This window comes from Ammospiza caudacuta, chromosome 5 (genome assembly GCF_027887145.1).
Source record: "Ammospiza caudacuta isolate bAmmCau1 chromosome 5, bAmmCau1.pri, whole genome shotgun sequence".
Taxonomy (NCBI): Eukaryota; Metazoa; Chordata; class Aves; order Passeriformes; family Passerellidae; genus Ammospiza; species Ammospiza caudacuta.
The window spans coordinates 28,151,613-28,164,355 of record NC_080597.1 but is presented as its reverse complement, the minus strand read 5'-3'; the positions used below and the strand labels follow the sequence as shown (position 1 = coordinate 28,164,355).

General features: G+C 57.8%; 1 protein-coding gene across 1 annotated transcript; it reads left to right on the top strand.

The window, feature by feature from the left end:
- Window positions 1-1,117: 1,117 nt before the first annotated feature.
- On the top strand, window positions 1,118-12,172 carry SUN2 (Sad1 and UNC84 domain containing 2). The gene is made up of 18 exons (XM_058804602.1): window positions 1,118-1,188; window positions 1,534-1,690; window positions 2,243-2,415; window positions 2,563-2,697; window positions 2,888-2,983; window positions 3,173-3,266; window positions 3,443-3,513; window positions 3,770-3,897; window positions 4,239-4,460; window positions 4,541-4,618; window positions 4,705-4,748; window positions 5,801-5,966; window positions 6,051-6,278; window positions 7,621-7,705; window positions 7,793-7,908; window positions 8,049-8,216; window positions 8,637-8,729; window positions 8,845-12,172. The coding sequence occupies exons 2-18, from the start codon at window positions 1,563-1,565 to the stop codon at window positions 8,956-8,958; spliced, it is 2,139 nt and encodes a 712-aa protein (XP_058660585.1). The 5' UTR covers window positions 1,118-1,188; window positions 1,534-1,562; the 3' UTR covers window positions 8,959-12,172.
- The last annotated feature ends 571 nt before the right edge of the window (window positions 12,173-12,743 follow it).

Below are 12,743 nucleotides of genomic sequence, written 5' to 3'. Positions count from 1 at the left end.
GCAGGGGAAAAAAAAGAAAAGGGAGACAAAGAGGATCTGTCTGCGTTACACAACGGGGCTGGGGACTCTGAATCAGGGTTTGTTGCGGTGTGCCCCCCCAGTGCTAATGGCACGTCCTCCTGCCACTGCCCTGGCTGGTGCCCCAAAGCCCAGCACACGGAGGAAAAGGTTTCAGGGCTGTTTTGCAATAGGTTACTTCCCTTCTGCCAGCTTCGTAGCTTTTTAACTCTTTCTATAAATACCTTTATGCTCCAAATCCAAGCCCAGGGGGACCATTCCTGTCCACAGAAATAGTCTGAACATCCGCGTCCACACACAGGTGGGCCAGTTGCCCCGACTCTCAGAGCTCCCCCAGGCAAATCTTTTTCCGAGGCGCCGTCAGATTTGAAACGCGAGGTGTCTGGGGGGGTGGCTGTTTTTTCCAGCCGGCTGAGTTTGCACAAGGTCCGTTCAAGGTCCCATGGGAGCAGCCCGGTTTGGCTCGCACGCCGCCGACGAGGCTGCCCACCCGCCCGTGGGGCAGAGCAGCGGGGTGTCTGCGGCCCGGGGAGCAGCAGAGCACGCCCGCCCAGTCGGGGCGGCCGGGGCACACGGGTGTCGAGCGAGGCTGCCCACGCCCCGGGGATAGGTTCGGCCGTGTCGCCGGGACGGGTGGTGCGTGGGGTGCGGGGATTTCTCACCCCACCGGGACCAGCAAAGCAGCCACCCCAGAAAAGCCCAAACGGGGCTGGGGTGCAGCCCTGCAGCCGGGAGCTCCCATTTTGGGCTGGCATCACCCACGCCCTTGGCTGGCAGCGTGGGCTGGCTGCTGCCCGTGCTGGGCACGGCGGAGGAGGCCCAGGGCTGAGGTGTTTGGGAACCAGGTCCCCGTGGGCAGCAGAGTGCGGATGGGCCCTCATCATCGCCCCCCACAAAATGATGAAAATAAATCAAATTAAAAGAATATGCCTGTGGCGGTGATAATAATAAATAGCAATAGCGATGATGATAAAGAAGAGGTCCCCAGAGGCCGGGGGAGCGGTGGCTGCTCCCCTCTCGGCGGCGGGCGGGGCGGGGCGGCGGCGGGGGTGTCCGGGGGGAGGGCGGGAGGCGGGTGCCGCCTTCCCCCGCAAAACAAAAGGGAGCGGCGGCGGCGAGAGCGGCCGGGAAGGACGGAGCGGATCGTTCCCCGCTGCGCGGCACTGGCCGGTGCGTTTGTGAGGGGGACGCCGCGGCCGGGGCAGAGGCGGGGGCTTGCGGGCGGGCCGGCTCCGTAGCGGGCCTCGGGGGATAATGTGTGGGGCCGGGGGCGCCGAGGGGCCGGGGGCAGCCGCTCCACGCGCGGGAAAGGAGGCGAGGGGGTCTTTCGGCCTGTACGGGGGCGGCTCCATCCCGGGACACCCCACGGCCGCCAGCTCGGGACGGCGTTCGGTGTGGGCCGGGTCCCCAGCCTCAGGGGCGGGGTCCCCGCCAGTGGGATCCCGCTGGGTGCGTCCCTCCAGGGACCCTGGCACTGACACTTGCCTCTCCCTCCCGCTCTCTCCCCACCCCCAGGTGAGGCGAGCTCCCCTCCTGCCGCCGCCATGTCCCGCCGCAGCCAGCGCCTTGTCACCAGCCGCTATTACCCCGGGGACGAAGATGCCACGACCAGCGGCAGCAGCACATCTCTGCTGGGTGGGACACAGCTCCCCTTCAAGGAGACCACCGGCAGGTTAGTGGGGGCTTCCCCCTGCCCAAATCTGACACGGGCGGGGCATTCCATCCCACACCAGGGACCGGGCACCTTCCTGCGTGGGCTGTGGGGATGGCTCGCAAAAGGAGCGTGACGGTGAGCCCGGCGCGCTCCGGCATGGCCGCCTCGGCACTGTGGCACTGGCCGTGCCCCTGCTCCGGCCAGAGCCCCGCGCTCCCGGCGCAGGCTCCTCTGTGTTCCCGGGCCCGGCACGGGAGCCCGCCGTGGGTGGCCGGGTGCCAGCCCCAGCCGCAGCTGGATGGCGACAGGGAGGAGGAGGGAGGAGGGAGGTGCGCTGCGAGTGCCGGCCGGAAAACCGCAGCGGTGCGAGCGGAAGCGATGCCCGGGACGGGCGGGAGGCCTCTGTAAAGCAGAGGTTGCAGCCTCCGAAAGCTGCCGCCATCCGGTGTGGAGGGAAGCGATGCTGGTTGAGGGATTGGGGTGAATTCCCCATTTCCCCCCATGAGTGCACTGTGAACCCCCCCCCCCTTGTAAGCACACATGTGATGAGCCTGTTCTCTCCTCCCGCAGGACGATCAGGAGGAAATCGAGTAGCACCAAGCGCCTCTCTCCCGCCCCCAGCACCCAAACCTCCTACTATAGCGAGTCCATGATGAGCGAGTCCTACCTGGGGGGCAGCCGGGGCCTTGCTGCCCTGGGCAGCTCCATGCTGGATGATGACCTGGACAGCAGAACGTACTGGGGTGAGCCCTCCTGCTCCCCTAGGGCAGCTCGGGACCTCCCTGGACACTGGAGAGTGTTGGCGCAACTGCCCAGGCTGGCTGGCTGGGTTGCCCCTTGTGGAAGTGATGGTGGGCGATTTCTCAGTGGAACTCTGTGTTTTGGGGCAGGTGGAGAGCTCTCCACCAGGAGGAGAAGAGGCACAGGGGACACCGAGTCCAGTAAGATCAATGGGGTGCTGGAGAGCAAGACGTACGACACCTACACGTCTTCATCTGGGTACTCCTCGGAGGACGACTACGCTGGTAGGGATGCACTAGTCTGTCTGTAATGGCAGGAATGCAGGGGAGGCATCCCCAGGGGGACCAGCCCAGGGCCTGGCTACAGCCAGTGTGCTGCCAGTCCCCTCTAGATGCCACCCCCAATGCAAAGCCTTTGCTGTGGGCAATGCACTGAGATGCTGTCTGCATTGGTGACTTGCTGCTTCTTTTCCAGGTCACTATTACTCAGGCCAGAGTAGCTCCGGGTCAGGTCTGAGAACTGCAGCCTCCCGGGTGGGCTCCTTCCTCTGGCAGGTGTTCACCTCCCCAGGTGAGTGGAGGGCTGGCAGGGGCACTTCTAGCAGCAGTGCTCCTGCCAGTCAGCATCTCTACTCTCCAGCTGCTGTGTGTGCCATGCCCTGTTCCGGTGGAGGGGTTTTATCCCCTTGTGGTGTCACCCGTGGGCATGGAGAGGACATCTGTCAGGACTCCTCCTGAGGCTTGTTTTCTCTCCTGGCAGTTCGGTTCATGGGGTGGTTCTTCTCGGGGCTGGAAGGGGTCTGGCACCGCCTCACTGGCACAGCTTCCCACCTGGACAGCGTCCCCTTCTCCAGGTGAGTGTGCTGGGGGGGACACTAGCATGGGGGAAGTGTGGGGAAAACCTGCAGGACTCTGGAAAGGGGAGGCACCTTGGGGGTGGTGGGTGTCTTTGCTTTCCCCCTGGACCCCATCCAAAGGTGATGGAAGGTGGCTGCAGTCCTAAGGCACCTCTCTTTTCTCCATGCTCCAGACGCTACCCACGTCTGAAGAGGTCCCTGCTGCTGCTGCTGCTCCTCCTGCTCCTCGCTGCTGCCGCCTATGGTGAGCCACCTCCCCTGATGTGCTGCCCTGAGATCTGGGGCAGTGCAGAGCCTCCCACTGCCATGGCCGGGGGATGGGCTGGCCTGGAGCTCAGTGCTCATGGCTTCTGGTAACCTGCTCCATCTGCATCCCCGTGCCAGTGTCTCCTGGTAGTCCCTGGAGATGCTGATGGCTGAGCCTCTGCATGTCCACCCTGTCCACTACTGTGGCCTGTTGCCAGCCTGTGATTTTGACCATCTCATCCTTCTGTGCTCAGGAGCTTGGTACTTCTACCCATATGGGCTGTCGACACTCAGCCTGCCTTCCTTCCTGTGGTGGGGAGCTGGAAAGCTTTCCTCCTCCTCTGACCTTCCTGGGGCAGGGGACCTGACCACGCTGGACCAGGTAAGCAAAGGCACGGTGGTGGCCCAGGTGGGATGAGTGCCTTGCAGGGAGAGCTGGGACGGTGTGATCCATGGCTCAACAATTGCTTCCAGGGTGTGAGGAATGGTGGAAAACGGGGCAGATGATGGCTCCACAGTGGCTCCCCCAGCTTGTGGCCATCTCACTCTTGGGGTGTCCCTGGGATGGAGCAGGGGGACCATCTGCCTTCTCCTGGGAAGCAACAGATTAATAAGATGCCACTGACCCTGGGGAATGGGTGGTCAGGGTCCCCTTTCCCGGGGGTCCTGTGGAGCAGGCACTTCCCTGAGGGGCTGCATCACACCCTGTTTCTGTCACTGCAGGGGGGACACCGACTCCTGGCTCGCTTCCAGGCCCTGGAGAAGCGCTTTGAGGCACTGGAAGCCGAGCTGTCGCAGTGGGAGCTGCGTCGTGGGGCGGCAGCAGTGACAGCAGGGGGAGAGCCCCCCCCGGGGGACATCCTTGTGCTGCTGGAGGGGCTGGTGAGCCGCCGGGACGTGGGGCTGAAGGAGCACCTCCGCTCCGACATGGCCAACCAGCTCCAGGTGAGTGACACGGGCACTGCAGGGAGATGGGCGTGGGCAGGACCTGGCTCTGATATTCCACCCTGTTCCCCATCCTTCAGGGCGAGCTGGATGTGCTCCGGGCCCAGGTGCAGAGGGATTTGGACGGGCGCCTGGGCAAGATGGCACAAGCTTCCCGGGTAAGCGGAGGAGGGTGTGGTGGTACCTGGACAGGACACCCTCAGCAGTGGTGTCACAGGTCTCACCTCTTCCCTTTTCCTGGCAGGAGATGGAGGTGCGCTTGTTGGAGCTGAACTCGGAGTGGCAGAGGTAACACTGGCTGTGGGGCAGGCAGGTAGCTGGGTGAATTCCCCTCAGCCAGGCTCAGGAGGGATTTGCAGGCCTGGCTGGGGACAAAGGAGAGATCAAGAGGTGTAGTCTGGGGGGGAAAGGAAAGGAGGATACATAGGTGGCTGTCTGTGGGAGCCAGCACTGTGCCCTTCTGGCCAAAATGACCAGTGGTATCCTAGGGTGCATTAGGAAGGGCATTGTCAGTAGGTTGAGGGAGGTGATCTTGTCCCTCTACCCTGCCCTAGTGAGGCCACCTCTGCTGTGCTGTGTCCAGTTCTGGGCTCCTGAGTAGTACAAGGGAGCCATGGAGCTCCTGGAGTGGGTCCAGCAGAGAGCCACGGGCATGATGAAGGGACTGGGGAATCTCTCTTAGGAGGAAAGGCTGAAGGAGCTGGGCCTGTTCAGCCTTGAGAAGAGACAACTGAGAAGGGACCTCATTAATGTCAGTGACTGAAGGGAGAGTGACAAGAGGTTGGAGCCAGGCTCTTCTCAGTGTGCCAAGCAATAGGACAAGAGTCAATGGGCAGAAACTGATGCACAGGAAGTTCCACCTGAATATGAGGAAGAACTTCTTTACTGTGCAGTGACCACACACTGGAGCAGATTACCCAGAGATGTTGTGGAGTCTCCCTCACTGGACATAGTCCAGATGCAGTCTGGATGTAGTCCTGTGCCATGTGCTCTGGGATGACACTGCTAGAGCAGGGAGGTTGGACCAAATGACCTGTGTGCTCTGTTCCAGCCTGACCCATCCTGCCGTTCTGTGGCTGGCAGCAGGGCCCCAAGAGCAATGGCAGCAATGACCTTGTCACTGCCACTCTGCATCACTGTGAATGTGGTCCTTCAGCTGAGGGGTGAGCTGAGGATGCTTTCCCATGGGATGCAATAGAAGAGGTCACTGCCACTGGGATTAAAACTGGGTCTGGAGATGGGGCTGAGCATAGGTGATGTGGGATGAACCTCTTCCCCCAGTTTGCAGAGGGGAACTGGGGTTATTGGCACAAGGTTTTATTACCTTTCTCTTGGCACAGCTCGGTGCAGGAGAGCCTGCGAGGGACCTTCCAGCAGGAGGTGGGCAAGCTGGAGCAGGAGGTGGCAGTGCTGAGGAGAGAGCTGGCAAGCCTCAAGTCAGACCAGGAGGTGATGGGGAAGCACGTGAAGGGGATACTGGAGCAGCTGAAGACCGTGCGGGCAGATGTGAGTCCCCCGTCCCCAGCCTGTTTGGCAGAAAGGCAGGCAGGGGTCCCTCCTCCAGGCTGAGTTCTCTCTGCACCGTTCCAGGTGGAAGCACAGTTCCCAGTGTGGATCAGTAGGTTCCTGTCACAGTCCCAGCAGGATGGTGCTGCTGCCTTCATCCTCCAGCGGGAAGACTTGCAAGCAGAGCTCCGGGCTCTGGAGCAAAAGATCCTTGCAAAAGTCCTGGAGGACCGGAGACTGTCAGCACGGGATGCTCAGGCTGGCATTGGAGTGGCCCTGCGGCAAGGAGGGGCTGCAGGAGTGACAGAGGAGGTGAGTACTGGCCTGACGCCCAGGGACATGAGGTGACCACGGGGTTGGGGTCTGTGCCCCCTTTGTGTGTGCAGGGGGCTGGCATGTGTGCCTGGCAGATGGCAGACGTGTTGGGACAGCCCCCACAGCTGGGATATTGATCCTGGGCTCACAGGATGCAAGAGCACCCTTGAAACTCCTTCTCTGCCACTCCCTTCTCAGTTTGCTTGCTTTGTGCTCTGGAAGGGGTCACAGGTGCTGATACCTGCAGCCCTGCAAGGCTCTTACTTGTTGCTGTTCTGTTGAGGATGGGTGAATAAAGGAACACGACTCCTGTGTCTTCTCAGAAGGCAAAAGCCAAGTTTATTAGAAACCACAAATTCTTTTTATAGAGTGTTATGATAAAGGTGGACCTGACTGGTCCTTAGTTAATATCCCTCACTCCCACACACCCTTGGGTAATTAGAAGCAGCACCCTTCTTGTAAACATCTTGCAATTAACAAGTTCAAAACACCAGCTGCAGGATTGTTTTAATTCTTTCTCTGAACTTTCTCAAAACTTCCCAGAGGAATGTCTGGGAAAGTTTATCTGACTTTCTCCTCTGACCAATTCTCAGCATTTACACTTTCTGTCTTAAAATCCAAGCTTCTGCTCATGCATCCTTCACCCAGAATGTGGGAGAGGTGCCATCAAGGCTTCCATGGGTGGAGCATATTGCTTATCCCCATTCTTCAGCAGTGCTGTGGAGTTGTTTGCTGCAAAGCATTTCAGCAGAATGACACCAAGGGGAAAAAATGAGCCTGCTTGCTTTGGAAACAGTTGCTGGAAATTCTCTGTGGAGGTAGTGGAGGGGAGGGATCAAGCTGGGATTAGCAGTCCCCATAGTCTGTGTGAGCTTTATGCACTCCATAAAGTTTAGACCCAAAGTGGTGCTGCAGGCTCCTAACTCCTTAGGCTGGCTTTGGCTCCAGATGGATGCTCCAGCCATCTCCTCCTTTTCTGGACAGGGCAGGAGGGACAAGCAGATGATTCTGGGTGGTCTGTCAGGTTGAGACTGGTGCTACATCTCCTCCCTCCGGGCCAGCCCCTCCTGGGGACAGGCGAGTGCAGCGTGCCTGGGTGCTGCCCCTTCACTGCACAGCTCCTCTCCCCTGGGGTATTTTTAGCAACCTCTAGCGAGGCTTCCCAGCCAAATGCACGTTCCCTTATTTTTGCCACGGTGATTCATCCCCTGGCTGTTCTGTCCCGTGGCTGTTTTGCGGGAAGGTCCTCACACCCTCTGTCCCTGCAGGGGCAGGCGGGTGGGGGGCAGGATGCCTGCCCCAGTTTGTCACCCTCCTGTGCTCTCTGCTCCCACTGCAGCAAGTGCATCTCATCGTGGGCCAAGCCCTGAAGCGCTACAGCGAGGACCGTGTGGGGATGGTTGACTATGCCCTCGAGTCAGCAGGTAGGTGGTCAGGACGAGCCAGCTGTCCTGGGGAGGTGACCAGAGGGGCTGTCCTGCAGCTCACCTGCTGCCATCCCCTCATTCCAGGGGCCAGTGTCATCAACACTCGCTGCTCGGAGACCTACGAGATGCGGACGGCGCTGCTGAGCTTGTTTGGCATCCCCCTGTGGTACCACTCGCAGTCCCCCCGTGCCATCCTGCAGGTGGGTGCTGACTGGGGGGCTGGGCTGCTGCTCCTGGGGCTTTTATTGGGCTCTGGCTGTTGCTCCAAGAGCCAGGCTGGTGGGAGAAGAATGACTCTGATGGTGGTAACATTGCTGGCGTCTCCCTTCCATGCTCGTAGCCAGATGTGAACCCTGGGAACTGCTGGGCGTTTCGTGGCTCCGAGGGCTTTGCTGTCATCCGCCTCTCTGGCGTTATCCGCCCCACGGCCGTGACGCTGGAGCACATCCCGAAAGCCCTCTCGCCGCAGGGAACCATCCCCAGTGCCCCCAAGGACTTTGCTGTCTATGTGAGTGCCCTCACCCACACCTGAGGGGGGCGGGGGAGCACAGGGGGAGGGTGCTGGAAGGGACGGCTAACAAACCCCATACTTGGCTGTGGGGTGCTCTGGGGGGGGTGGTCCTACCCTGAAGAAGAGGAAGAAGCAATACTGGTGGGGAGAGGGGCAGCACTGAGTTTCAGAAAGAGTTTGGGGGGGGACACAGGGACAAAGGGGCTTGAGTAGGTGTAACTTTTGGTCTTCCCCCCCTTCATCCTTCCCCACTGGTCCCTGTTCCCATTTGTGTATTTTGACCTGGAAGAGCAGGAGTGGGGGCCGAGCACGCTTGTGTCTCCCTCTCCCTCTTCTGCCCTGGATGTGTGCATCACCTCTGGTCTCCCTCTCTGATGACCCCTGGTTCTCCCTTTCTGCCTCCCTGCCCTTCCATAGGGCTTAAAGGAAGAAAGAGAGGAGGAGGGCCTTCTCCTTGGACAGTTCACCTACAACCACGATGGCGACCCCATCCAAACATTTTACTTGGAGGTAAATGCTTTGCCCCTGGACCACCTGACCCCTGAGAAGAAAATGGGGCCTCTGGGGTCTCTGAGCCGCAGAGAGCCCTCAAGGTCTCGGGTTTTTCTTTTCCCTCCTCCCCAAGGGTGACTCCATGGGCACATACCAGCTGGTGGAGCTGCGGGTGCTGAGCAACTGGGGCCACCCCGAGTACACATGCATCTACCGCTTCCGCGTGCACGGGGAGCTGGCGCACTGACCCCGGCCCGGCGGGATGAGCGCGCTGCCGGGCTGGCAGCAGGAGGGGACGTGGCTGCTTCACTGCTTCGCACCTAGAAACCCTGGCACGTGCCAGCAGCCGCCCCTGGAAGCTCTCCCCTGGCGGGAGGAGAAGAGCTGGTGTTGAAGGGGTGAGGCTTTCACTCTTCCAAGGACTGGGGTGGTGAGGCAAGAGCATCCCACGTGGGTCCTAGTGCAGCCTGGCTTGTTTTCAGTGCATATGGGACATTTTAACTTTTTAAGCTAACTTTGTATTGGGTTTGCGCTGCCCCTCTTCCCTCTTGTCCCACTCCTTTCTAGCATGGCCAGGGCTTGAGAAAGAGGTGTGTCATTTTGTGATGTGCTTCATGCGGGCTTGGGTGCAGGAGATGGGAGTGTGGGACCACGGTGCCTGACTTGGTGCTGCCACAGTAGGTGGGAGCCACTGGTTATGGCCACCAAGTCGCCTCCACACAGGGTCACTTCTGTTGCCTTGGTGTTGGTTTGGGTAAAGATCTCCAGCCCTCCAATGCTGGGCTGACAGAGAGGAAATAAGACAGTATTAATGAAGTATTAACATAAAACTAATGGTTTGGGGCAGCGGGAGGAGAGGAGCGTGGCGCACATTGGTGGCAGAGCCCACCTTGGTGCTGCCATCTATCCACTCAAGCCCTCCTGCTGAGAGTAGCTGAGTTGGGTCTTGCTGAAGCTGTTGGCCTCCCTGGCTGGCTGCCTCCCCAGTGTTAAGCTTGGTGATGCTACTGAAAATTCCTGTTGCCTGCTTTTCCTTTGGGGTTTGTTCTGATTTTTTTTTTTAAGAGAGGTGGGGAGGGGAGCTATTTTTCAGTTGAGGTGTTGGGGTTGTTTTTTTGTGGGGGGGGGGTGTTTGTAGTAACAAAGGGAAAAATACTTTTTCCATGCAATTTGTACTTAACCAGAGAATGTTACATGGTGCCACTTGGATGAGTGGCTTAGATGTTGAGAGGGCTAGAGCTTTGTTTAGTAGAATAGCATACACAGTAGGATAAGCTAGAATAAGATGAGCAGAACTGTTTAAAATATGGGCCTCGCGTTGTTGGTGGCTTGGTAGCTAGACTTGGAAGCTGGGGTCCTGTGTGCACTGCTGCTGGTGGGGTGCTGGAGGCATTCCTGCCCTCCTTGCTCTGGATGTGCTCTGAGACTGCAATGTGTGGCCGTGGCCTCTTGCCCGTGGCTGCATCTGTGTATACTTGACTGTAGGCAGCAGTGGAGCTGCTGCCCCAGGGCTCTGCAGGGCTGCTGGGGGGCAGACAGGGCCATTGCCAGCATGCAGAGCCACCTCCCCCTGCAGGGCTCCCTCAGCTCTCAGGGCCTCCATGGCAGATGGCTGTGCAGGCTGACCTCCTTTCTCCTGGAAGGGCTCCCTTTTCCTCCTACCTCTCCTTACTGGCATTGCACTGTTCTCTGGGCCCTGGCTGTGGGAGGACTGGGCTGGAGCAGGAGGGGGAGTTCTCTCTGCAGTGGGCATGTAGATCTTGCCTGTAGTGTTGGGATGGGTGGAGGCACAGCAGGGCTTTGCAGGAAGGATGCACAGGGACCCTTCCCAGGCTGAGGGGTGCTAGGCCATCTGGCCCCTCCACCTCCTGGCCTGCATCACACAGCTTGGCTTATGTTCTTGGGTGGTGTTAACAGCCTCCAGGTTTGTGTTGTGTTTCACTGAAAGAAAAGCTTAAGGGCTCATGGTCAGTGTTTCAGCCCTTGCCCACTGCTGGTACCATCCTTCCCCTGACACTGTGAGAGCACCATGTATTGATTCCCCCTCTGGTGGTCTCTGCTTGAAGCACTGTAGGCATAGAGGAGGGGCTGAAGAAGTGTCTCCTTTCAGCATCCCCTGACGGGCATCAGGCAGAGCTGCTGAGCCCCGTGCCAGCCTGGGAGGGTGAGGGTGGTGGCAGCACATCCCCTCTGCAGGGCTCTCTTTGCTCCAAGCTCAGAGGGCACAGTCCTGTCTCCAGCAGGTTAAAATTACCCTGTGGAGCCTCTTGCAGAGCTGGGAGGCCCTGCTGCAGGGAGAAAGCTGACCTGCAGCCAGAGCCAGGGACTATAAATTCTCTCCTATATTGAGCTTAGTCTTAATTCTTGGCAGCCACAGCCAAAGTTATTTTAAACTTGTCTACAGCTGCCCGCTTGCCTTGGAGTCCTGTCCATGAGTGCACTGAGCACATGAAGCTGTGCTTTTATGAATGCCTAGACCTGTTCTGGGCTTGGCAGACCAGCTCCTGTATTTATTTGAATCATAAAGAGAAAGCAGAGGTGAAGCTCTCCCTTTTCTCACCTTTCTCTGGCTCCCGGAACAAAGCTATAACCATGAGCCTAGGAAAACCCCTTTTCCTATGTTCCTTCTGGATCCCTGGTCTCTGGCTTGGACTGCAAGAACAGACAAGGTCTTTGCCCAAGAAAAAAATTATTTTGTGGTAAATCAGGCATGCTGATGAGAGGCAGGAAAGGTGACCTCTTCCCCTGAAAATGGAGTTGTAGTGGGATCTCTGCTTCCATGTGGGTGTTAACTGCTGTGTCTGGGTTAGGGAGCATTTGGCTTTACAATGCAAGCTTGCCCTGTCCTTTCGACGTGAAAATCTTTGCTGTTCGAAGTAAAACTCCCTGGAGCCACCAGTGAGAGGCTCCTCCTGGGGCTTCATGCTCTTTTCTAGCTGGTTTTAGAGGCCTCACCATGCCATCTGTGTGAGGATCCCCAGGAACATATGCTGAGGCTCCATGTGGGTTTTCAGCTCCCAAATTCAGCATCAGTGCTGGGCTGCAGCCTGAGCTCCTGTGCCAAGTGCCAGAAGCCACTGGCTCTCGAGATTGTAGCTTGCAGCATTTCTGCAGCACTGCCCAGAGCTGCCAAAGAAGAGGGCACACAGAACTGCTGCTTCAGCATGTGCTTCTCTGCCCAGGGGCGTTTAATCTTAGAGCTGATGCTGAAGATGAGCCTGGTGAGGCAGGAGAAATGCAGAACAGCTGTGGGAGCAGAGTTCTATTTACTCCATTTCCCTCCTCTATTCCCCCTCCTTCTCAGTTTGCCCTACACACGTGTTATGAATTAGCCCTGCAGAAACGGATGGTTACAGACAGGAGTTTGTGTTTGATGCTGTAGCCTGTTGCAAATGCTGCACTGTTTTGTTCCTTTTATTTTTTAATCAACAGATTGTAATTTATGCCTATGCAAGAAAAAAAAAAAACCAAGACATAAATTATATCAAAACTGTCCATAGTGGTTTGGATGTTTTGTAACTGAATCTGCTGTTGGGAATGATGCACAGCTAGTAGATAGACAAAAGCTATTCCTGGAGCTCTTCTTCGACATAGTTTTATGGCAAATCCTTATTTTCCAGCCTGATGTACTAACTCTAGGGCCATCAACAAAGTCATCACCGTGTCATTGAGCAGGCTTGAGGATGCAAAAACTGCTTGAAACAATGCTGAGAACAAGACTTTCTCCTAAAAGCTCCAATTCCTTGGGACTAAAAACCTACTAGACTAAAGTCTGTCATATCATGGCTGTCCTCATTCTGCAGTCACCTCCCAAAGCCTTCCCATCCTCTGCCTTACCATGAGCAGAGCCCAGCTGGCCCCCAGGAGCAGCAAGGGAGGCTGGGTTAGCAGGGACAAAGCCTGACACAAAGCCCAATTCAAGGGATCTGCTTCTCTTTTCCTTCACATGGGCTCTTAACTACTCATCAGCTACAAAGCAAGCAGAAAGGAAATACTTAGTTTTCCTTAGTATGAGGAAGTTGGTGCATAAAA